The sequence below is a fragment of the Molothrus aeneus genome, chromosome 2 (genome assembly GCF_037042795.1).
Source record: "Molothrus aeneus isolate 106 chromosome 2, BPBGC_Maene_1.0, whole genome shotgun sequence".
Lineage (NCBI taxonomy): Eukaryota > Metazoa > Chordata > Aves > Passeriformes > Icteridae > Molothrus > Molothrus aeneus.
In genome coordinates this window covers 42,276,070-42,301,351 of record NC_089647.1, presented here as the reverse complement: position 1 = coordinate 42,301,351, position 25,282 = coordinate 42,276,070, and the positions used below count along the sequence as shown (strand labels likewise).

Sequence of the window (25,282 nt, the reverse complement as noted above, 5' to 3'; positions counted from 1 at the left end):
AGGAGAGACCTGAAGTTAGCATCCTTTTGGAGACACTATGTGGGCAGCAGGTAAAAGGAGCTGAATGACTGGAAAGATGCTCCTGGCAGAGGATTTCACATGAACAGGACCCTTCAGAAGTGGCTACTTAGTAGATTATTCACTGAAAACTGTAAAGGGTCTGCTATGTGAATTTGATTAGTCCTCTTGGGAGAGCTCTGTATCCCTGCTTGGCCATGTGGGTATGGTGAGTTTTTCCTCTACAAAGGTCTGTGCAATTACAGGCTAATTAGCAATGCTCTGGATTTTTGAGATTTCACTGCAGTATCTGTGGTTATGTGTTCAACCTCCAAACTTGTAAAGTCACCCAAGTTTTAAAGGAATTGTGGCATTGGAGAAGTTTGCTGTGATACATTCTTATTGATGTTAACTTCATCTTTGCTTTCTGTATCTGCTGTGAATAAGGTTTTATGGCATGGTAAAACCTGGTCCCCCCAGTCTGGCTGTTTGTGTCTCAGTCAGCTGTGACCTTTTTATCACATGACATGTGTGGGGTGAATGCACACAGCCTTTTTCTCCCATTGGAATGAACCACATTTTTCCCCCTAAAAAATAAAAATAGGGACAAAAGCCCTTACATTGTGAAAAAGGAATACTTGAGGTACAGATTACACACAAATAACATGTATCTGTCTGATTCTGGAAATAAGTCATGTTGTATTCTCTGAAAATATCAGTATTGTTATTGGAACCAAAGTTGTGCTGGACACCCTGGTTTGCTTTGCAAAATGAGATTTGCCTTTGGTGTTACAGAAGAGAGAGGTCTGGCTTACCCAGGCAGCTTTTTGGTCCATAACTTCTACCTTCATATGACTTTCCTTGGAAAAATGTAATTAAGCTGTTGAAGTATACTTCAGTATCTACAGATTTTCCAGACGTTATTTGGGTTTCTGGGACAAGCTTTCCTTAGGCAAGGATGGCAGGTGGAAAGCAGTTTGGTAGAAAATAGCTTGAAATGGAGATTAATGAAGTTGTTTGTAAGATTTGACAAAGGCTGTCCTAATACCATCTGATTAAGTAGTGGCCCCATTATGTGCTCTAATTTAATCAACTGGTTTACCTAAACATCTTTGGAGTATAATCAGGAAGTTCACAGGACTTTTAATGATTTAAAAAATTATTCTTAATATTTTAGAAAGCAAAATACTTACTTTTTGGTGAAGAATTTCTGCCTTTTTTTCCCCCTCTCTTTGTTTGTATATATATCTATCCCCTATATCTATATAGGGGCCCCCTATCAAGCAGGGGCCCTATAAAGAACCTTCCATGAAGACAGGTTCTATAACTTTTTGGGGAACAGAGGTGAGAGTGTTTATTCTTCACACTCCCAATCTATAAAAGAAGTGGTCATGGGCTGTAGCTTTTTAGATGGTTTTCAGGAATACAGCATTATAATGATGGTGGTGTTTATTAATTCAGTATTATCTCTTTAACTCTTTCAGAAGCATTGTGTGTCTATCTGTGTGAGATAATGCTTTATGTGAAAAAAGCAAGAATACAAACTTGGTTCTTTTGGAAAAAAAAGCTCTGCATTTAATTAATTGAATGTATTTTTAATACTTTTTTTCCTTTTTGAATGTGAAAAGAATACCTCACTAAGGTGAAACTGTCTACTTTGAATTATACTGAACACACAAAATGTAAAGAATCTGTTACTTAATCTTTAGGATTTTAAACACTTATTTCATGTGGATTAGGTATTTCTTTTGGCTTGTCTGTACCATCTGTTTTAAAATATGTCTTAAAACCTGACACAGGTTTCAAGCCGTCAAGAAGATGAACAAGTGGTCCTTGTGAGAACAGATGGAAGTGGAAGGGCATGGCCTGTGATGGGAACAACAGAGCCACTGGAGCCAAAAGGAGGACGAAGAAAGCAGCAGATGGTAAATTTTACAAATCTGAGTATTGAACTGCACCTCTTAACAGATTTTGTAGTTTTACTTTTAAAATGCCACAATTAATGAGTATCTTATCAGAATGTCAGTAGGTAGTTAAAAAGTTCCTTTTGGAACATGATTGTTATTAAGTATTAGAGTACGTATTTATTAAGCATATATTCAGTTTATTTTCAGATTGCATTTCCCAAGGGATCACTTTGGGACTTACTTAAATGCATGTTCAGGGAAAAGTTATCACAGTCTCTTTAGTTTATATTACATAAAGTTATGTAAATAACAAAGATTAGCAGAGCTGAATATTTCCAAATTAAGAAAGATTTTGCTGAGGTACTCAGGTCTCAGGGGTTAATTTCACTTTAGTTCTAACCAAAAATGTGGCTACTGATGACAATAATAATTATGACCTAATCTTTGTAACAAAGTGCTTTGGGGAACAATAAGAAACTTGGAAGCTGGAGCAGTGTTTTATTCTTACAATAATTGCTTCCAACAGTAAATATAGCAGCACTTTGATCTTTTGAGATAAGAGGAGGTGACACTACCTCATAATTCTAGCAAGCATTCTTGATTAGTAGGACAGATCAGTTTACAACACTGCTGTGGAGAAGTGAAAGACAGAAGAGGGTGAGGAATTTGTTGTCATCGTCCTGTTGTTTCCATTTTGGAAAATGCTGTCCTGCTTTATGTTAATGACCACTCCCTGTACTCCTTTGGAATTTAGTTTAATCCTATCCTAAGGGACATCTCTGTTCCCTTGTGCACTCTGTCTAAGATGGCAACATTTCCCAGAGGTACCATATTCACACGGCAAGTTTGCAGTACTGTCTGTGATTACTGTGTTTCAGTAATGTCTGTGACTTTACAAAAGCTTTAGAGTTGTCAATAATGAAAATTACTTTTTAGGATATTTCATTTTTATGAGCTAATTAACTGTTTCAGTGAAGTACTGTCCTATCTTTCCTGAGTGTTAATGTTGTAGCTCTGATACCTTAAGGATGTTAAGGATATAGTGACGTTGGGAAGAGGCTATATTTTTATTTAGACATACTGATGCAATTGAAGAAAGGGAAAGATGTTTTTCTCCTTAGATAAAATGGAGCTGTTAGCCCCAATGTTTCAGATCTGCATACCTTGATTCATGAGTCTTTAAACTTGTTGAAATTTTTAGGGTCTGAATTTGTAGCTGATCTTTTCTGATTAGGTTAATATTTATTTTTAATGTGTTTGCTTCCAGATGCCTACTCATGTAGATAAAGAGAGAGTAAGGTATTTTCAGGATGATGATAGTATGAACCTGAAGGATTTGGTCAAAAATGAGAAGATGAGAACAGCAGAGGATCAAAACTCACTGTTTATGCGTATGGCATCAAAGGTAAGGTGCTGTGTGTATGACTTTTTAATTAAGCATGTTATTATTAGAAATATCAGGGAGGACGTGAGGCCTCAGTACAGGGAAGGCATGAAGGAAGATGAGATTTTTTTATGGCTACAGAATTATGCAGGACTGTCAAAAATAGGGGCCATTGTAAATTGTAGAATTACCAAGTACAAAGCGAGGATTTTTCTAACATTGTGAAACATCTGAACTGATTCTTAAGAGTCACTTTACAGAGTTGCTGGAGAGACGTACATATTATAGTGATGTGAGTCACCTGTCCTATCTTAAATGATCTCTGAAAGGCATTATGGGTATAAAAGGAATTAAAATGTCTAGTTCAGACACAGGAGATTATTCCATGGAACTCTCAAATAAAAAGGAAGGGATCCCATCACAGGCATTGAGGCAGTGAATTCAGATGACAGACAGGGTTGATGAGGGCAAAATGTTGATAATGTTGAAGCTGAGTGAGGCCATGACTGTAAATATACAAGAGGCTGTTGATGCCTGATTTGAGAGTTGTTGTGAGTCTGCAAACATCGTCTCAGTGCTGGTGTAATTAAAAGGACAATCAGAATTTTTGATGTTATGAAAAGGGAGTATTTAGCATTTTAAAGCATGTAGTGAACACATCATGCCACCCATATCTTGAACGCTGCCTAAGCTGTTAAAGCATACCCTGTATTCAGGAGCACAGAGCAGTGGCCATTTGAAGAAAACCTAAGTAAACAAAATTTCTTTAGCTTGGGGGGAATGGGTGGATGGGAAAGGGAAGGCAGCTTCTAGACTAGAACTATTAGCATTAAAGTTTAATAGAATACAACTGCTTTTGTTTCTCATATGGGATGTGGCCACAGAACACATAACATGAAGGAGCGGTTTGAGGTTTTTTTTCAGTGAAGAAGGTAATTGTAGAACTTGTGTTGTAGAGCATGAAATGCAATGGAGGCCTTGATTGTGAGTTGAATTAAAAAATATATATAGCAACTTAGTAAAATACAATTTCATTGTTAAATATTGAATAGGGAGATCTAGATAAGTTTTGGCTCAGGATTTCCATAGTAAATGCTGAGAAGTGCAAATGTGTAGCAGAAGAGTCAATTCTACCAGCTTTCCCCCATATGTCTTCTCCATTGCTGGAGATTGATTTTGCAACATGAAATGGTCACACTAGGTGAGAATGCAACTGTTTCATTCTAACAGCTTTTTCCCTTTTTTTTTTTGGTTTCATTTTTGGTTTTGTTTTCTTGTTTTGTTTTTGTTTGGTTTTTTGAAGGATAGGATTTATTAATAATGTTACAAGAATGTATTGTGTTTCCTAGCCTATGCAAATACTTCATTGTAGTTTTGGAAGGCTCTGAATTCCTACTAACTTCAGTGAGCTTTGGATCAGATGCTAAGTAATGTTTCTTTTTTGTTACTAGGCAAAGATCTACTACATCACATTGTTTTATTAGAACAAGTTTCTTGACTGACCTTTTAAGATTCAGACATACTATTTATTTATTGGCTAAGTGTATTGGAGCATATGCTCAAAGTAGATATCTTGTCAAAGCCATTACTGTTGCAATGTCCATGTTTTAATTCATGGTACTATAGTCTTTCCAGTCCTATGCAATGTCACATTTAGGTTTTGAAGGTATTTTTATTCAGCTTTCTTAAAAAGAAGCATCTCAGATGCCAATTGTTCTTCTCCGTTAAGATCTGAAATGCTTTTGGTAGTTTCTGTGCAGGTGATTCCCAGATCCTGTCACCACAAAATGTGATGGTCTTCCCCAGATGATGTTTGTTTCTTGATCTTAGGTTAAGAAACTGGCTCCTAGGCCTCCCTGAGGTTTCCATGTCTTTCCATGTCTGTAGAATGCATTCTTATTTGCAGCACAGGATCAGTGTTAGCACTGAAGTGTTGTCAGCAGTCTGAAAAATTTGGGTGTGATCTCAGATATTCTAGATGATTATTTATGTACTTTATAAGCCTATACTACATGGAGTATCTGCATTATGATCTGGGGCTCAGTAAGTTAATCTTCAAAATTCTTGCATGTCTCCACAGTGGTTTCAGCAAGGTGTTTTACTCCAGCAGGAAGTCTAGCAAACAAACCTCTTTTGCCAGTTTTATTTTGATAACATAGTACACAAATTTGACACATACAAATTACTTTCTCTTTCTGCCTTCGTTTGAAAAATGAAAACATTATCCACAAAAATTAATCTGTCATATTGCAGAGGAGTGGTGGGAGGAAACTGCTGCAAGTCTACAAATGATATCCTGCCTCAGATGGGAGAGGGGAGATTGTGTCCCTTAAATTCTGTTCAATAATTTCATTCATCTAACCACTGTGAATTGCCTAGGGAACTATTATTTCCTTCAGAGATTTTCCCAGGGCTTCTATCACTTTCCCAGACTATGCCCAAAAGAAACTTCCAGCCCCATGGCTGCTGAGGATGGAGGAAATAGGCGCTGCTCTCACAGATGGGAACAGAATGAGAACGACAGTCCAGCATGTTTTCTGGCTTTTACACAGCTGAGTGCTCTGCTCTAGATCAGTGTTACTTTCCTGATATTTAGTACTTTAACAGTATTTCAAATGAAATACAGGCTAGTTGTTATTGAAGATAATAACATAATTGCAGTTTTGTAGAGAGAGATGGGGATATTGAAATAGAAGGGTATAATTCATGAAAGGATTTATTTTCTTGAATGGGACTTGGAAGAAATATCAGTGCGTAGACCCAAAGTCTCTCTTCATGATTAGACCTCTGTCTAATCCCACTGGCAGGTGAAAGTCTGTATGTTATCTCATGCCAGACTCCCACTCAGATTGACAGAATAAATATCTGCAGTGTTCAACCCATACTTGTACTTATTAAATCTTTTTCCCACCTCTCCTTTTTTCAAGAGCTCAATGAGATGAGATTGAGGGATTTTGCTGTCTCCTTGCTATTTGTTTACCTGTTGAGTCTCTGTTTTAAATTTAGATTCTGACTTATCATTGCCCTCTTGTCCATTCTTATTTTTGTAGTCATGATTCTAAGACAACCCTGCTGTGCTTGAGACTTTTGCCTCCTGTTCCCCTTCAGCCTCTTTTGGAAGGTGGCTGATGCGGGTGTCACTTATCTCAGAAGTTTGAAATGCTCCTTTCCCACAGCTGTCCCTTGCATGCTATTATGTCAAATTTATGAATATGAAAAAGGCCCAAATCTTTAATTTACAGTGGTGAAAAAAAAACCTTTTTAAAACCCAACACTAATCTTTTTGATATATGGAGAAAAATCAGGCCTGGAGTTTGATTTGTTCATGTTTTGCTGTTATGTCTCAATGAAAAAACCACCCATTTAAATCACTATTTCTACTTTTTATTTTCTTCACCTCTGAAAGTGGTTTTGGTTCTCACTGTTGTAGAAGCATGACTTGAGGATATAAAGAAGTCAATAAAGCATTTGAAAACTGTTTTTTTCTTACATTTCTAGAGTACAAAATATGTGTGCAGTCTTAGATTGTCACTACTGATAGCTTTAAGTACCCTGTTTGTAGTTTCTTTAGCCTTTGACTGTTTTAAGTGGTTCAATTTTCCCAAATTCATGCTGTTAAGACTTATGTAATCCTTTCACTCATGTCAATAGATGCTTGTGGGTGTTTAGAGACTGGTTCCTGGAACATAACCTCAAGAGAAATTACCTTGTATTTGTATGTATTAATTCTACTAAAGCATTTTTTTTCCTTTTTATATTTTACTTCAAGAAAGAGAGAACAATTAATTTTAGTTGTTCATCAGGACATTTTAATTTTGGCCAGAAACTAATTTTATTTTAAAATATGTGCAGTAATTCCTAAGAGAAATTCAGCAGTGAAAAATTAAATGCTTTATTAGTAATGCTGACCTTCCTTTATGGATTTAGCCGAGTGGTATTCTGGTATTATAGGTTTGCAAAAAGGAAATTTGTATGTTGCCTTTCCTTGATTCTCTAAAAGTCTGTAAAATGGAAAATTACTTTCAGCCTAATCATTTTTGCTTGCTGTGCAAATCTACCTGTTCACATTTTTGCATTTTTATCATCATAAACCAAAATAATAGTCTTGAAAAAGCCTTAGAAGCTAAAGTGAAAAATGCAAAATGTTGTTGCTGCTGCTACTATTATGTAATGAACCTTTTTCTTCTTCTTCACATGGTAAAGCAATTTTAGCACAATATTTAATAGACATGATAAAGCCAGCAAAGCTCTGGTGCCCTGTTGCTTTTTACATTTACTTAAAGACCATGTGCATGGTTTATTGTAAAAAACTATTGTGATAACCCAAGAGAAATAACTTTCAACACCTTTTTCTGCTATATTTCAATTCAATTCACTGAACACCCTTCTGTGTATATTCTGTGGACACAAAATTAAAGCTGTTTCTGCATGTGGAAACAGATCAACAGCAGTGACAGCTGCATTAGGGAAGAAAACCTGGGAAGAGTAAGAACTGTGTAAATGTAGCCCATATTAAATTACTGCATAAGCATTTAGGATTCTGCCAGAATTATGTTAAAATTACAAGATATGTTGCAATTGAAGACTTGTGCAAGACAGTCTTTCCTAGACATAAAAATTATTACAGGAATAACTGTAAAGTGAAATGCTAATAAGAATTTTAAAAGTAGAATTCTGTGACTGAAGGTATTTTTGTTTAGTTTACATTTTATGCCATTAACTTTATATAAAGTTTTATCCATTCTAATAACTACTTATAGGAAAATCTACAGTTTTCATTTCATATAGCAGAAACAAAAGGAGCTTGGTCCCTAGCCATTGAGCAGTCCTCTGTCATCTGTTTTTTGCTTGACTTCTGCTGCTCAAAGGTAATCCTGAGCTACCTTGCTCACCAGCATGGTGGGTAGTCTTTTCTTGTCAGTGACACAGGCCTTAAAAGAGCTCTGTGCACTGATACCTTAAAATCCTTTGATATTATGTGATTAAAATATTCTTTAATTCGGTGTGGTGATAGGTTTTGAAAATGCCTATTCACTGAATTATATGATGAATTAAACCTACAAATTTAAATGTCTGTGTTCACAGGGAGACTGGAATTGTAATAAGGTTTTGCATGATAAAATTCTGCCTTTGTTTGTCTTAAGCAAATACTATTTGAGATCAGAAAAACTTTTCTGAGGTGATTTTGTTGTTCAGAATAGGTGCTAAATGCTGAATAAATTTAAATATGATGAGATGTATTCTTATGTCACTCAGGTTTGTATTCTAAAATAATAGATTATTCTTTGCAGCTTCCTGAAATACATTATGATACAACCTTCCACAAATATTAGCTCTGTCATTTAAAGACGTCAGTGTTGCCATGACAATTTAAACCCAAACTGATACATTTTATACAATCTATAGACTTTTTTTTTGGACGAATTTTTCAAGCAGATGCACTTTTATTAGCTTATATGGAAGTAACTCCAGCTATGATTGCGTTAGCAAGGAAACAGGAAAAGCAGAAGTTCAATAGTTGGATACAAATTGGAGCAAGAAAATAAGCAGAAAAGAAACAGTACAAAAAAGCTGAAAATAACCCACACTGGAACCATGCAGGTATATTTTGTTCCTCTGCTAATTGTGTTTAATAGAATTTCCCATTTCATCCACAAATTTCAAAGGAAATTTGAAGTGGGGGGAAAAAAGTACTGAGGTATTATACAAGTATAATCTCGATCATTGGGAGTTCTGTCTCTTAAGGTTTCCTTTCAGTATCACAGTGATACTGAATTCTTTAGCAGGGCTTTTTATTTGAAGGGGCCACCCAAAAAGCAAGTAGTAACAGCAGAGGGAGCAATAAGAGACACAATGAGCAGCACACTCGAGATGGAGTGTGTAGGAAGCCAGCAGTGTATAAGACTCCAGGAGTTTTACTGTGGAATAAGAAGAAAATAATTGCTTTAAAATCAAGCTATGAGATATGGTTCCAGAGGCCTGAGCACAGGTTGGCAGAAAAATTAGGCTGACCCTGTAGTAGTATACCTTGCACAGATTTGCAAGAGTTACTTCAGGAAGTAGCCCCATGCCATGGTGCCTGATGGCTTCACTAATGTAGCAAATGAAAAAAGGCTTCAATTATTTAGTAAACAGAATGTTATATAATGAAATAATTCATGTAATTTATTCATATTATTCATGGTAATTATCATGATAAGGATTTAATCAGAAAATACAACACTGTAATTTTTCCCTCTCTCAAATCATTCTAATTTATGCATAGTCAGATGCTGATTTCTTTCTAAACTCCTCTGCTGAATGGTTAGAGATCTCACCCCTTTTCTTGGGTTTTAGCCACATTTGCACTGTATTTGAGCTGTCCAAATGAAACTTCTGTGAGAAGTTTGGATGCCTTCCCTGACTGCTGTTTAAATGTTTGTGTATTACAGGCCTCTCTCGGCCAGGGCAAGCACAATTGTGATTCTTCTCTGTTAGTTAAATGAAAACTGCATCCTGGTTGTAAAAATCAGATGGATGGTAGCAATGACATAGTTGCACAATTATGCTATGAGATGTGGGAGGCCATGTCATTTTGCCTGGTGCTAAGAGTCCTAATGCTGCCTTTGTGTCCTCTGGTTAATCAGTGCTTGCCAAAAGAGAAGGGAAGGCTGGAAAAAAAGAGGATGTATATGAAGGAAGAATGTGGGAGATAAGCCCAGAATAAAGAAAAGTGAAGTAGGAAAAAGAAGACTGGGGATTGTAGAGCTGATCTGTTTTATGAACATATCACAAATCAGTTTAGCACAGCTCTGGACTTTGGTCAGTGTCTGGTAGAAACAAGGACTTCAGGTGTATTGCCCTTACAGATACCTGAATTTCCTTTGTTAGCTTTAGGTAATTCAATGATGTATTGCAGGACATCCCACCTTTAAACTAATAGATCAGAATGACTTCCTGTGTCTTTCTGATCTCTGTGCAGCACCTGAGCAGCAAGGGCGATACCGAACAATATCAATCATGGCAAGAGAACTAAATGCACAACATCCAAAATGCATTGGCTTTCATGGTTGGCAGGTGTGATGCTGCACCTATGATTCAGAACAGCAGCTTTCCAGCAACTCTAATACATCAGCATAGTTCCTTCTTTGGATGTGTACTAGCTCTGTCTTTTGTATGGAAGAATATATGTATGAAAGAAATTGTTTTTTAAATGATTACTTGCTTTCCTTCTGGCATTTTAGGGAATGATTTCTTCTTGTTCTTTCAATTCCCTTTTAACTTCTTTTTGAGAGATTTAGTTATAGCCAAGTAATACAATTGGCAGAACTCGCTGGGCACCTTGTACAAATAGAGGTATAAACATTTTAAAGGAGGAATGGAGCACCTCTCCCATGAAGACAGGCTGAGAGAAGTTGGGGTTGTTTAGCCTGGAGAAGAGAAGGCTCCAAGGAGACCTTATAACACTTCCAGTACCTAAAGGGGGACTAGAAATCACACAGGCTGATACAACAGGGGTTAATGGCCCCAAACAGAAAGAGAGTAGATTTAGTTTATTTATCTGGGAGAAATTCCTTGCTTTGAGGGAAATCAGGCACTGGGACAGGTTGCCCAGAGAAGTTGTGGATGCCCCATCCCTGGAGCGTCCAAGACCAGGCTGGATGGGGCCCTGAGCAGCTTGGCTTAGAGGAAGGTGTCTCTTCAAAGTCTCTTTCAAACTAAACTGTTGTATGGTTCTATGGTCTGTTGGTCATGACTGTACCAGAACAAACAAAATCTGGATTTTAGACTGCGCCTACTTTATAAAAGTTTGCTACTTTGTATGTAAGAATTTTGCTTTGCATCCCAGATAGCATGTTGTATACAGCAATTTATCCATCTTGAAGACAGACATCTTCTATCTAGGCTGTTTAATAAGATGAATATTTATTCTATCACAAGGGATTCTGTGGAGTATTTTGGAAAGTACTATTATTTAAAAGAGGTTGTGGAGGTTGTGTGTAACTGTGGTGGTTTGACAGGAAATGTGTTTTTTGAGATGCTGTGTTTTTGGCCAATGGATATTCAGACTTTAATATTGGCATTTAACCTGACCATTGAGACATGGACACGCCTCTGAGAACACGGAGTTAAAAGCAGAGCTCTCCCCTGGGAGGGTCCTCTTGGGTTTCCGGCGGGAAAGAGTTCGGGTCTCTCCCCCGGCCCAGCTGCTGGCTGGGCAGGGGGAGGGGAAAGCCATGTGGCCGAGAGAGGTAGGCCTGAGCCCGGGGGTGGAAGGGTGGAAGAGAGACACAGAGAGAGAGAGAGACACCGGGAGCCATCGGGCAGGCCCCCCAGAGAGAGACACAGAGAGAGAGAGAGAGAGAGAGCCGCTGCCTGGGACTGTAACCTTGAGACTTGATAAACATGGGCCTGCGCCGGCAGCACGGCTGGGACGGAGAAGAAGGGGGGGTTCAGCCGGCCGCTTGTAGGAGCTTTTAACCCCTTTTTGGAGAATGAGAACTTTACAGAACATTGACCTTTTCTAGAAGATAGAGTGGAAGATGAGGAAGGAAATGGGCCAGTGTGAGAGAGGTCTGGGCGAGTGAGAGATAGTAGAAGAATAGAGAAGAATCCTAGTGGGAAGAGATGATGGAGTGGCTTTTGCTGGACTCTTTTTGTATAGCCATGGACAGAACCATGTTCCTTGTGATACAGAGACTGCATTCTAGGGGGAGGCAAGGGCCTCAGAACCAAGAGGGTTCAGTGTTGATGCCCCTCGGCCCCAGGGGGTGAAAATATGGGGGGGACAGGTGTCCCAAAGGAGAGATTGTGGGGACAGGTGTCCCAAAGGAGAGACTGTGCCTTTTTTGGATCGGGACAGAGCATCCTTAAAAGACAAACCTAGAAGCAGTTCTGGTCCGTGTTCAGTGGTGAGAGCACTGGACATGAAAAGGAAGAAGTCACGACGGCAGATGTACTCCGGGCGGTGCCACGAGTGACACAGAAACACACGAGGCTTCGACTGTGTTTCCAGGGGAAGCCCATGGCACAAGAAGGACTCCTCTCCTCTTGATGAACTGAGGATTGATTGTCTAAAAGGTGGTGCTGGACCGAGAGTTGGTGATTTGAGGAACAAAATGTATTGTGTTGGAAATTTGGTGGGGGGGAGGAGGAAATGCACTTGTGAAGTTTTCATTTTCCCTGTGTGTGTGTTCCTTTTTATCTGTAGTTGTAGAGTAGTTAATAAAGTTCTGGTTCTTTTTCCCTAAGTAGGAGCCTGCTTTGCTTATTCCTGGTCACATCTCACAGCAGAAACCAGGGAGAAGGTATCTTCATGGGGGCACTGGCATTGTGCCAGTGTCAAACCATGACAGTAACAAACCAGGAATTTCCATGGCTACTTCTAAGTGCAAGCAGAGCAGAGTAGTAATGGTATTCTCTGCTCCATGTGATACTCCTGATAGCCAAAATGTGATTTCCACTCTTCCTTTCCTTTCTAGTCTGCCAACTGTGATGTTTCCTGAGTATTTCCAGTCTTTCATCTTTAAATCAAAATTCATGACAGAATTTTGATTTAAATAAAAATCCCAAACTTAATGTTTAGTAGTAACAAAATGCTGCTATTCTCCAAGCAGTGCTTCGGCTGCAGGTCTAACTTTACCTTATTAATGCTTTTATGACAGAAGAACAGAGACTGGATTTTAGACACCCAAACCACTACATATTTTTTCTAAATCTCAGAAATCTCCTTTTTCTGTTAAATGTAGAATTACAGCAAGACAGAAGAAGAATGGAGTTAAACTCTTGAACTGTTGATTTTAGTCTGCAGTGGCTTCCAGTAGGAAATGCACATAAGCACTTAAGTGTATTATAGCTGAATAAAGTAATATTAAGGAGGCTCCTTCTCAATTGTTTGATAAGAAGAGTACTGAACATATTTAAAACAAGGTTTTGGTCTGTGTTAGAGGACTGCAGTATTTGGGAAAAGCACAAGCTTTTGTCTTTTTTGGGGAAAGTAAAAACTTACTTATGTACTCTGTCCTTTTTTTTTTTTAATGTCAGATTATCTACAGAAGCTATGTCTGGGATATTTGGAAGTATTTCTTTAATTTGGAGACTGTACCTCAGTTATGAAGGCATGCCTTCCAAATGCCTCCAGTTAACATTAGATCTTTTCTAGGGCTACCCTAGTCAGTATCCTAAAATATATTAAGATTTGTTGTGGCATACAACAGGTGCACTCAGAAGGACTTAGTACTGAAGGCAAAGACTGTTTTCTTCCCAAAATGGCTTAGTCCTGTTCCCTTGGTAAGAATAAGTGTTGGAATATTTTCACAGAATGTGAATATGAAGTGCAGAGTCATGATCTAGTTATTTCACAAAAGATGATTTAATGGTAGTTGTAAAAGGTGAGGAGGAGGAGACAGGAGAGGATAAAATATATTATAAAAAATGATATATTAAATTGTGCATCTATTTAAAGATAGCCAAAGTTATGTCAAGATAATATTGAAATACCTAGGCCCTTAATTTGAAATGGAATATAGTAATATACTCTTCTCACTGCTGTCACGTATCTATATTTTAATATCTGTGTAGGACTGCTCTCAGGAGAGGTACCTGATGATTCCATCTGCAGCAGATGCCATATGAAAAGAAGAAATGCTGCTGCTTATGTACTTGATGCTTTTTTCAAGGAAGGAAGCTCTTTTTCAAAGAGCTAAGTATTTTTTCTTGCTACTTTATAAATAAGTGCAATTTTTCTGCATATCTTTTCAGCTTATGGAGAAAACAGACAGAGAGTACTACACTCTGGATGATATGTTTGTTTCCAAAGCAGCCAAGAGAGCACGCAGTGGGGAAGAGGAGGAAGTACAAAGAAGAAAAGCAATCCGTGAGCACCAGCAACTCGCTGCATGCATGGAAAAGTGCCCCTACTGCTTTGATAGCAGTGAACTCTCTAAACATCTTATTATTGCAATTGGCACCAAGGTAAGAAAATAGCAATTTAACACAAGCATAGAAATAAAAGAGAAATGATGTTAGAGTGTTTAAAATTAGGAATGAAAGTGCTTCTATGGAAGGATTTATTGTTCTGCATCTTACTTTCCTTGCTCTTTCAATTGATTCCACAACTTCATGGGTGAGGAGGAAAAAGATATAAATCTGTCTGAATTTTAAAGCTAATCTTTGATGTCAGGACTTCACATTTGTAGAAGACAAGAGTAATAATGAAAGATCTCAGTGCAGAGATTAGACTGTCGGTGGATTTGTGGATGATTAAATCACACTTCACTGGAGGAAATTTGAACTGGTGAAGAACTGTGTCTTGATATCAAAGAAAACTAGGTGGAGAATTCAATTTTTAAGCTTAGAATCCTTTGAAATAGACAGAAGTTTGGTTTGGAAACCTTTCTGGTTCTGTTAATGCTTTTAAGAGTTGCATAAATATTTGGATTTATAACATCTGAAATACTTCAATATAGCCTTTTTTGTAGTTTTTTTACTACAGTTTTCATTTATCAGTGATGTTTTCATTTGATCTGAAGCTCTTTATAGGTAAAGAGCTGCACAGCTGGTACAGGTACACAGAGTTAGACAGCTGAGAGGTACACAGCTGATACAGTGCTGTGTTTTGGATTTAGGATGAGTGTAATGTTAATAAGACACTGATGTTTTTAGTTGTTGATAAGTAGTGCTCAGGGACTCTTCTGCTTCTCGTACTGCCCTGCCAGTGGGAAGGTGGGGAGGGCACAAGGAATAGAGAGGGGACATGGCCAGGACAGCTGACCTTAACTGACCTTAGGAATATTCCAGACCATATGACATCGTGCTCAGTGGATAAACTCAGGGGAAAGTTGGCCGGGGGCCAGTTCTTGGGAAGTGGCTGGGCAGCAGTTGGTGGGTGGTGAGCAATTGCAATGTGCATCACTTGGTTTGTACGTTGTTGTTATTATCATCATCGTTATTTAATTTCCTGTCCTTTTAAACTCTCTTTATCTCAACCCACAAATTCTACTTTTTTTCTTGATTCTCTCCCCCTATCCCACTGGGAGCAGGGAGTGAGTGAACAACTGTGTGATGTCTAGCTGCCTGCCAGGTTAAACCATGATACAGAGTACGCATTATATATCTATATATATATTTACATATTGTTTAAAATGCATAAAGCCATATATCTATATTAAAAATACCAGAGTGCACAAAACAGTGTGATTTCATAGCAGCTATGATACCAGTTGGTTTATAAGGGTGAAAATACTGCCTTGCTGGTGGAACTGCTCTCAGGATACTGGTTTGTTTGATTTGCTGGTAGATAATGGGCCCTTTTAAAAAGTACTAAAATTGCTAATACCTTTCTGTAGTTAGTAGCTAATGGCTTCTGTTGTTTTGAATTTAGCAAATGATGAATTTCTTAGCCTCAGCAATGGGAAGGTTTTTAATGCTGGAAAACTGGGCACATGAGTTTTTGTTTGCTTTTCTTAGGTATACTTGTCTCTACCAAGCATCCAGTCCCTTACTGAAGGTCACTGCCTGATAGCCCCTCTACAGCACCATACTGCAGCCACTCTTTTGGATGAAGACATCTGGGAAGAAATCCAGGTCTGCTCAGAAACTGTCTCCTGTTCTAACCCTTTTGTAAAATAATTTTGTTGTGGATAATAACATCCTTGTCATAAGTACGTATTTTCATAATTTGCAGTCTGGCAGCTCTGTTCTGATTCCACTAAGGGGCAAAACCTTCTGACATTGTGGATGAAAATTAGTGGTCAAATATTTACAGGAAAGAGAGGCAGGGTAAATACTGAAGCAAATTTTCCATTTATGAGCACTAGGAGAAGTTTCCTGGAATGCTGCAGAATGTGCATCCTTGGAGATCTTTGAAACCATGTCAGAGGAATGTCTATTGGAAATGAAGAAGGTACAGCTGATCCCTTACAGAAAATAGAATAACTGGCTTCATAGGATTTTCTTGGGAGTGCCAAGGAAAAGGAAAGAATTGTCAGAGGAGACAGATCACTTAAAATTAAAAACAAATATGTTGTTTACATATCTTCAGTTTTTAATCTGTTTTTGCGTGGATATTAATTAAGAGAGAAATACCTTACTCTTAAAATCAATGAGATCCTTGTTCAAATCCAGCTTTCTGTCTTTTTTGAAAAGAATTATTAAAATAAAGCACCAAGCATGATGGGCTGTGCTTTCCAAGTCTCTTATGAAGACATTTTGAGTTCTGTTTTCTTTGGAGATGGTAAATCAAGGGAGGGATGTAACAAGCTTCTGCCTAAGAGATTGACTATGTTTGTCAATCCCCTATTCTGGCATCAGGATTATTACAAGGGGAAAACAATTTGCCACCTCTTATATTGAAATATTGGAGAGTATATCAGACTAGAGAAAGGTTTCATTGTTGTAGTTGCGAGATTTAGAGACTTAAAACCAGGATAATTTATAAGTTTGTAATAATTTAAATAATGTTGGTCTTGCCTCAAGTCTGGCAGATGAATTCTCTGACTTTTCAAATTTGCCCCCACATTGATTCTCATGTCTGATGTTGTTTCATATAGTAAATTATGCTCCCTTCCAGCCAGAAAGAAATGGAGTTCTCTTGCATATGACAGAAATGCCTAAGAAAGTTGGATAAGAAACAAATAAGTGCAACAAGTAGGAATCAGGAGGAACAAAAGAGCATGTGGAAAAGTGATAAATATGTTTATCCTCGATCTTCTGTTTACCCCAAGCTCTTAACTAAACAATTATGATTTTTTAAATTGTATGAGAAAGAAAATAGGATAATGAAAAGATAAGCAAATGCAGTCCCTGTATTCAACACTAGTGTTTTACTTGTTAGAAAAGGCATCTAGTTGATAAAACCATTATCCTTTGATCCTGTGAATATATTCATAGAGAGAATATAGATATTCTGAGATATTTCTTTGCAGCAAAGTATTTTGGAAAGTGATGGATACATAATTATTTTTTCCCCCCCAACATATATGTAATACAGAAGAAGGAGTCTGGAAAACGTCAGCAAAAGTATAAGCAGGCAGTCAATGGCTTAAGTAACTTTCTGATGCAAGAGATATATTTTTTATTACTGTTGAAGGGAAAAAAATTAAGTATTCACAAAAGGTTGTGTGAAGTATGTGTTTTAGCTAACTATTTCTGCTGGGTTTTTTTTTAGGATATATTGGAGTAAAGCAAAGAGTTCCTTTATGCTGTATGCCTTCAAGCTCTTGAATTTAATGTATTGTGTAGTTTAGACACCGATGTGCTCACTTGCCAAAGCAAATATGCATGGAATATTTTTAATATGAAAAGATACAAATCTTTACACATTCTGTGTTGACTGAACTGTTGCATGTATTAATGTTGTGTGCACCCAAGCATAAGCCAATCCTTCTTATTTCCCCTTATGAATGGTTCTCTCCTTTCCACTGCTAATTATTCTTGATGCTTTGGGCTGCTCAGAATTTGGAGGAAAAGTCCACTGTATTTAAAAATAAGAAAATCCAGCTGGGTAAAGTTAGCTAACATCTGCTGATATTCGAGGCTTTTTGGTGGATTTTGCATTTCAGTTAACACTGCAGGGTAGCAGCTGTAAGTCATAATCTTTCTCAGCCTTTGGTGTCTCACCACATTGCTTGCTTCAGTGTGTTTCTGAAGTAGAGTTCTGGTGGCTGGAATGACAAGGAGAAGACAAAAAGTTGTTAATCCAGAGTAGCCTGTCACTCTGTGCTGTAGAGGCCCGTATCAGTCATGGCACACTGGGCAGTGTCTTCCGGCTGTAATTCATCAGTTGCTTTAGGGGAATGATGGCAGCATTTTCCTGTCACAGCCTGGAGAAGCTCATTAGTGAGGAAAAATTCAGGGCACAAGGACCTGCTTTGAAGAGCTTAAATGCCGAGTTTAGATATATATTGGCCATGTTTCTTAGACTTTTAGTTTGATTTATACTGAACAAAATGGCAAAAGGATGAAGAGTTCAGTTTCTAGTCCTGTTGCATTAAAAACCTGGTAATGATTTGTTTTCCTTCTTTTTTACCTCAGTACTTTATTTTTACAGTAAATTATGATGTTGCTGATGTGTATTTGTTTATGTATGTTTGATTCATCACTCTCCATTTACATTAAGATAGGGAATCTTAAACCTTTGAATGGGATTTGCCTTTTAATGGTGCTGTTTCTACTTCTGAGCATTGTTAATTGGGAAAAAATACCAGTGCAAAATGGACTACCTATGAATTATGTGAGTCTTAGGGCTATGATACCTTGATCTGTGAGGCTCCTACAGTTTCAGTGATTTCTTGGCTTACACTTGGAAATGGTATAAAAGCACTCGTTAGACAAAAATCTTCATTTTTAAAAAGCATTTTTCAAGATCTTGAGAAACTTTCAGAAACACTCACTCTATCAGAAAGTTAGATCTTTTTTGCACTTGAAAATGAGTTTGAATGACTCTTAGAAATCATCCCTTTTTCTTGATAATGTGTTCAGCATCTGAACATTGTAAGCTATAGAATGATGCTTTTGCATATCTTGGATGCAAATGCCAACTGTCAGGAGCCAGGGAGCAGCCAGAGCCAGCTGCTCTGCAGGAACCAAGTCAGGGGCTCAAGGTAATGGGCAAGGCATGTGGGGGAGGTCATCTCATGACAGGACACGCTCCCATGGTACCAGGCCAGGCGTGTTCCTGTGCTAGTAGGCAAGGTCATCCATAGCCCTGTGATGGCCACGCAGGTTAACAGTGAGGACTTAGCTCTGAGACGAAGTTAGGGCCAAGAGCTGCCAGGTAGCTGGCTGGGCACAGACATTCCTGAAACAGCTCAGAAGAACCCAAAGAGACAGCCTGGACTTAATTGCAGCTCCTGAATGATAGGGGGCCAGGTCCACAGTTCTCACCACTCTTTAATACCCCATCCCTTTCTGCTAGACCTGATCCAGTTCACAACTGAAGTGTATCAGAGCTTCCCACCTACATAGGCAGCCAGAGCCCCAGCAGGTAGGGTCTAGCCCCTGCAGGGCCTCTTGGCTGTGTGCAGTACCCTGACACTGAAGCTATCAGAATTGTTACCTGAAATACACTTTGAGTAGGTGCAGCACCTCCTCCCTCTGACAGGGAACTGGTAAATGTAGCTTGAGGCCACATATACTGAGTATTACATTTGGTTTGCTTTCAAACAATGAAGATGGTGGATTTATTTTTTGAGGCAATTATTAGTGTTTTACTTAAAGATCAAGCATGCCTAGTGAAAATACTTTCATTTTTTAATTTTTTTTTGTTGAACTGTATAATTGGAAGGAGTAGTAAAAGGGTAATTGTAACTATAGTCAGTAAAAGCCAGGTCATTACCTTCTTAGGAATTGCAAGCTTGGGACTTGCTAAAGCCATGTTGTTTTATGGAGCACTACAGTTAAGAAGTTCAACATAGTTTCAATTTCAGCTGTAAAAATATGTGGTATATATTAAAACTTAAGTTTATTGTGCTAATTATATTGTGTGTTTCAAAATAGTTTCCTAGACTTCCTATGTTTTTATCATAGGAAATACAGTTAATCTTAAATTCATAAATAATAAAGAATAAATAATTTTCCTAGTATGATTGCTACTGTTTTCCATTTTATTGTTAGTTTATTACAAATATAATAAGCTAGTGAAATAGTACATTATATCTAAAAGTTCTGCAAAGTCAGTTTAAATAACACATTTTTTTTTCCTTTAAACAGATGTTCCGAAATGCATTGGTGAAAATGTTTGAAGCTAAAGACTTGGACTGTGTGTTCCTAGAAACAAACATAAGTATGAAGAAGAGGTATCATATGGTATATGAATGCATTCCTCTTCCAAAAGAAGTAGGAGATATGGCTCCAATCTACTTCAAGGTACATAAAAATGTTTTTTTATGAAGTAATTTGAATGAATATATCATAATTCATCTATTTCTGGGGGAAAAAATTATATTCAAGTGCTGTTTTTGAAAATATATATTCTTAGATCCTTCTTCTGGTCCATTCTTTGCTAATATTCCTTGATCTTAAAATAAGCAGTGTGAAATAATCCAGTTTTTCAAGTAGTCAGTGGAAGAGCTGTTTTTCACTGAACATTTGTCCCAAGTCTGACTGCACTGAAATTCTAGAGGAAGATGAGAGAATTGTAGCCTCTTGAAGTGCTTTAAGGATTGCAGTACTTCTTACTTGAGTCTTGTACTATAAACTTAAAACACAATATTTGTGCCTTGGCAAGCATTAAATGAGAAAATAATGTTACCTATTTTAAGAAATACCAATGTAGATATTGTTTCCTCCCCATTTTATTTCAGTAAGCCCAATGTGTCTTAGGCCTCTGATGAATGTTCTATAGCAGGATAGATATTTCTTCTACAGCTTTTCTGGTCTCTTTACCCTGACCTTTTAAGAAAAGGTTCATTGAGGCTTCTGCCTGGAGCTGAGTCCTTTCAGCTTTCAGCAACTGACTCATTATTTGCCTTTTATAAGTAAATTATTTTTATTTGATTTTTGAAATACTATTTATGCTTTCTGGAAATAATGTGATTAAGTTTTGATGAAGTGAGGCAGGAGTATGGTGAACAACAACACACTAACTTTTACCACATTTGAAATCCTCCACCTGTCAGATCTGACTGCTCTGCTTCAGGTGCTGGTAAAACTTGTGTTTTCTTTGAACACTCAAGGAAAGAGAAAGAACAAGATTTAATGCAATGTCATTTATTTTGGAAGTATCTACCATTAAAATTGCAAATGAATTTCATTTGCGTTGCAAATGAAATTTAAAGGTACCTACCCTACAATATACCCAATTCCATGCTATGGGGAATACAGAATCAGCTTTGAGTTTTTAAGGGCAATAATCCTTCTAAGCTGAATTCTTCTCTTGGTGTTTAAAATAGAAAAAAGGCTAATTTAGTGTAATGAATTCATAATACGTTTTGTATGGGGTGAGTAAAAAGAGAATGTGACCTTTTATTTGAAACTTGTGTCAAGCAAAACTTAAAAAAGAAACAGAGGATCTGAATTGGGTGGGTCTGAAATACTATATGATGTCTTTATAAAGTAGCTTGTGGAAATGAGACAGGTTACCAAAAATAAAGTTACTTTGTTAAGAAGTTATTGTTGCTTGCACTGCTACGATGTATTTCACTACAGTTAGTTCTTTATTTGCTGTATGAAGGAATGTTTTCACCTTTAGATAAAATAATTTTACAGAAAGCTATAATGGAGTCTGATGAAGAGTGGTCCATGAACAAGAAGTTAATTGATCTCTCTTCAAAAGACATTCGGAAATCTGTAAGTAATGAAGTGTTTTGTATCCTGAATTTATCATCAAATTCTTCTAACATTTTTCCATTATTAACTGTTTCAAAGAGAGAAGAAAGGGAACACAATTAGATTAGTGCATTAGAGGATGGAATAGGTATGAGGAGAATTACTAGTCTGCACTCTTAACTGACATTAGGGAAAATATTCCTATTTATTTCAACAATTGGTGGACTAAGCTGCCAGCATTAGTTCAGAACAAAGCTGACACTTTGAGGACATGTACTGGCATAATTTTCTTGATTAACTTTAAGAATCAAGGTAGATCAAAGATTTGCAAATTACTTTCCTGGAACAAATATGATTTGTCCTTTTCATTAACCTAGAACAGCTGTTTGTGTTGCTAAGTTTATGAAATGAAAATATAAATAGCATTATGAATCTTTTTTTTTTGTACAACAAGGGAACAGTACCCTCTCTGTCTCCTGGATACTGAGATGAACCATCTTTATATAAACAAATCTTAAAGGAATAATGCTGGATTGGTTAGGTTCAAAGATTGTTCTGTCATTTTAATATTGAGCTGGAAGATGTGTGTTATATAGCCATACATTTTTGTGACTATTATATATTTATTGAAGGTAGGCCAGTTTTCAGAATAAGTCAGGACAGTTCTTTACAGTAATACAATGTAGCTGAACATAAATTGTTACACAGTTGTGTGATTTTAACATTGTTGGGTAAGAATGTCTGTAGGCTTCAGGAATATCGGACAGTGTGGCTTAGAGACTGACCTGAGGTTTGGGAATTTGGGGAGTTGTATTGGGAGATGGTGGTACCTGACTAGAAGGTCAGACTTGGCTAAGACATCACCTAGTGGGTGGATTGTGCGTAGAAATTGTGAGAAATAAGACAAAGCTGACCTTTTCTTTAAGGTATCACCTGCCAACCCATTTTTCCTTATTTAATGATTTTTTTAAAGTCCATTTAAAGTGTTAAATGTTTCTTGCTATGCTACATTGCTCCTCTGTATAAAGTCTTAATTATTTTTAGAGTCAGTATTTCAAGCAATAGATTGAACACTCCTGAAAGTTGTATGGTTATTTGGACTGTAGCAGAGGAAATGCTTATGAATTGGAGGCTTTGTAAATCTTACCAGTACAGAAATGTCCTCAGCAATTAAAGAAGTGAAAAATAACTTGTTGCAGTAAAACAGCAGAAATTATTTGCAGTACTGTAGCAACAAATGGATCCACTTCTGTTAGACTGGAGGGTCTTTGTTGTGGCAGATATCTAGCATCTCTCCTGCAGGCTGACAGAATTATTGTCTGATTTGGCAAGCTAAGGATAATATCTGTCCATTCACATAGAGGGGGTTTCTGGTAATCTATTGTCCAAAAAGGTGTTTCTCCTTCCCCTGAGTCAGTTTTTTTACTGGGTAAATATTTCCTGTTACCATAGGAATGTTGACCAAAGTCAACATCTTTAATAAATGCAGCTTGCTAGTTATCTTAAAATTTCTTTTAAACTTATGTAATTCATAGATGTGGAGTCAGGGAGTCATTTGCCCACTGTGAACACTGCTGCCTGGTGTCCCCATCTCTTACCTGCTATTCCAGCTGTGGCCTTTGGAGGTTCTGCCATGCAGTCATCCTCTCTTCAGTGTCTTTTTGTCCAGTTGCTGTAAATTGTTCTTTTCCCTCACCTGTTTGCTTTACTGTTTCTCTGTTGCAATTTTATCCTACATGTAGTTGGTTTGAGAGGTAGTTTAAAATAAAATGTGATACTATAAAACTGCAAAACCAAGTTCAAGTTCATTCTTCTGTGGGGAGGTTGACTAAATGCCAGCAATGTTTGTTAAACATCTGAAAATGTGGTTTTGCTTGTGTAGGTTCCTAAAGGGTTGCCGTACTTTTCTGTGGACTTTGGCCTTCAGGGAGGATTTGCTCATGTGATTGAAGATCAACACAATTTCCCTCATTACTTTGGAAAGGTATTGTTATGTAAAAGATTAATTTACCAATTATAGTCTGTTTTGGAAAATTTAAGTAATTAAACCACGATGCTGCCAGAGCAGTTACTTTGGTGTTCCTATCTGAGTTTATTGTCTGTCTTTTCTTGATGAGTCATTGTAACTTGGCTGCTTTAATGAAGTAGTTGATTTTTTCACTAGCTGATACTGAGATTGTGATTATAAACTGGTGTTTCTTTTAATTTGATCTGAACTGCTGATATTTGAAATTATGAGTATATAATCTTATACATGGAAGATACTTACATCTACTTGAGAATTTTCATGGCCATAGTATTGATACATAGGTGCACTGGCACCTGCTTGTATAAATTACTGTGCATACACATACAGACAACTACTAAAATCCTCGTGTGGTTAATTGCTACTCATGGTATGTATAGTGTAAAATGTATATACAGGGAGAGCTGTAATAAACTCTTCCTGTCTTTACGATGTCACAGAAAACATTTTTTTTAAAGAGTTGGTGTTGCAAAAACATGGGAGAAATTGGGGGAGAAATATAACACTAGAAACAGCAAAGTGAGCAGCTTTCTTTCTCTGAACTTACCTTAATCACAAATGCACTAATGCATTAACAGGCTTGCAGTGTTAGGATATTTAAGCAGTACATCAATGTGCTGTGCTTACAAGAATTTTGCTGAGGCAACCATTAAGAACTGCAGTTCTATGTTTAAATGGGTATATTTTTCAGAATTTCAAGTTTTAATTAGCACTTGAAGAAAATGGACAATCTCATAATTTGAAAATACATATTTCTACATTCTGTGATAAGATAGTGTTAAGTAGTATGGTAATTTTGCATTTATCATTATCTATCTTACTTTTACTTGCAAAGGAAATTATTGGCGGCATGCTGGACTTGGAACCACGGCTCTGGAGAAAAGGAATCAGACAGAACTTTGAGGAGCAGCGGAAGAAGGTGTTGCAGTTTGCACAGTGGTGGAAACCATATGACTTCACCAAAAAGAAAGAATGAGAACAGCCTGGAGTCAAGGACTATATAAGCCATGAATTACACTAAAGGATACTTCAAATGTTAGGAATAACACCAATGTGTTATGTGTGGCTAATATATTTTAAAATATAGGATACTGGTTAATTCCTGACAGTCTGTTTCTGTTTTGGACACTGGATTACATGTACCTGCAAGCCTGAAAAACCAGATTTGTCCAGTGAGTTTAGTTTTTCCTTTTTCAGCTGAGCCAGAAGGATAATATCCATTTGGCCATTTGAGTTCTTAAAAATGTAACTTTTGCTTTTGGAGTTTTTATAATCTTTGAGACAACTGATATTTTTTATATTCTATTAAGCCAGTGCTTAATTATCATGGTGAACTTTTGTCAAAAATGGTATACATTTTAAGAACATTTTGATTAATACAAATACATTGTTACAGAAGGAGATTGTCCAGAAAATAGTCTTCTGATTTTGTGTCCTTGTGGTCTTTAAATTGAGGTTATTGCAGTAACACAAACATTCACAAAGAATGTGATTGATAAACCTGCTGTTGCCCCCCCGCACAAGAATGAATGCAATTTTTCGTACTTTCTTTCAATATGAAGTAATGTTTTTGAAGCACAAAGGATAATGGGACAGTCCATAATTGATGGCAAATGACAGCTTTAATAGTTACAGTTACTTTTGGTAATAGTGAAAGAAGAATCTCAAGTGAAAATGCTCTCTGATGGCCAGCAAAGAAGAAAATCATCACAGGGATCTCCC

The 25,282-nt window shown here is 37.2% G+C and overlaps 1 protein-coding gene across 1 annotated transcript in view; it reads left to right on the top strand.

Moving 5' to 3' along the window:
* Window positions 1-24,961, top strand: part of CWF19L2 (CWF19 like cell cycle control factor 2) — a 61,176-nt gene extending 36,215 nt beyond the window's left edge. Inside the window, exons 11-18 of the mRNA XM_066544762.1 lie at window positions 1,797-1,922; window positions 3,172-3,309; window positions 14,029-14,241; window positions 15,736-15,852; window positions 19,978-20,133; window positions 21,475-21,555; window positions 23,417-23,518; window positions 24,396-24,961. Of these exons, the coding sequence (XP_066400859.1) occupies window positions 1,797-1,922; window positions 3,172-3,309; window positions 14,029-14,241; window positions 15,736-15,852; window positions 19,978-20,133; window positions 21,475-21,555; window positions 23,417-23,518; window positions 24,396-24,536 (1,074 nt within the window). The 3' untranslated portion in view covers window positions 24,537-24,961. The remainder of the gene's footprint in view (window positions 1-1,796; window positions 1,923-3,171; window positions 3,310-14,028; window positions 14,242-15,735; window positions 15,853-19,977; window positions 20,134-21,474; window positions 21,556-23,416; window positions 23,519-24,395) is intronic.
* Window positions 24,962-25,282: the final 321 nt, after the last annotated feature.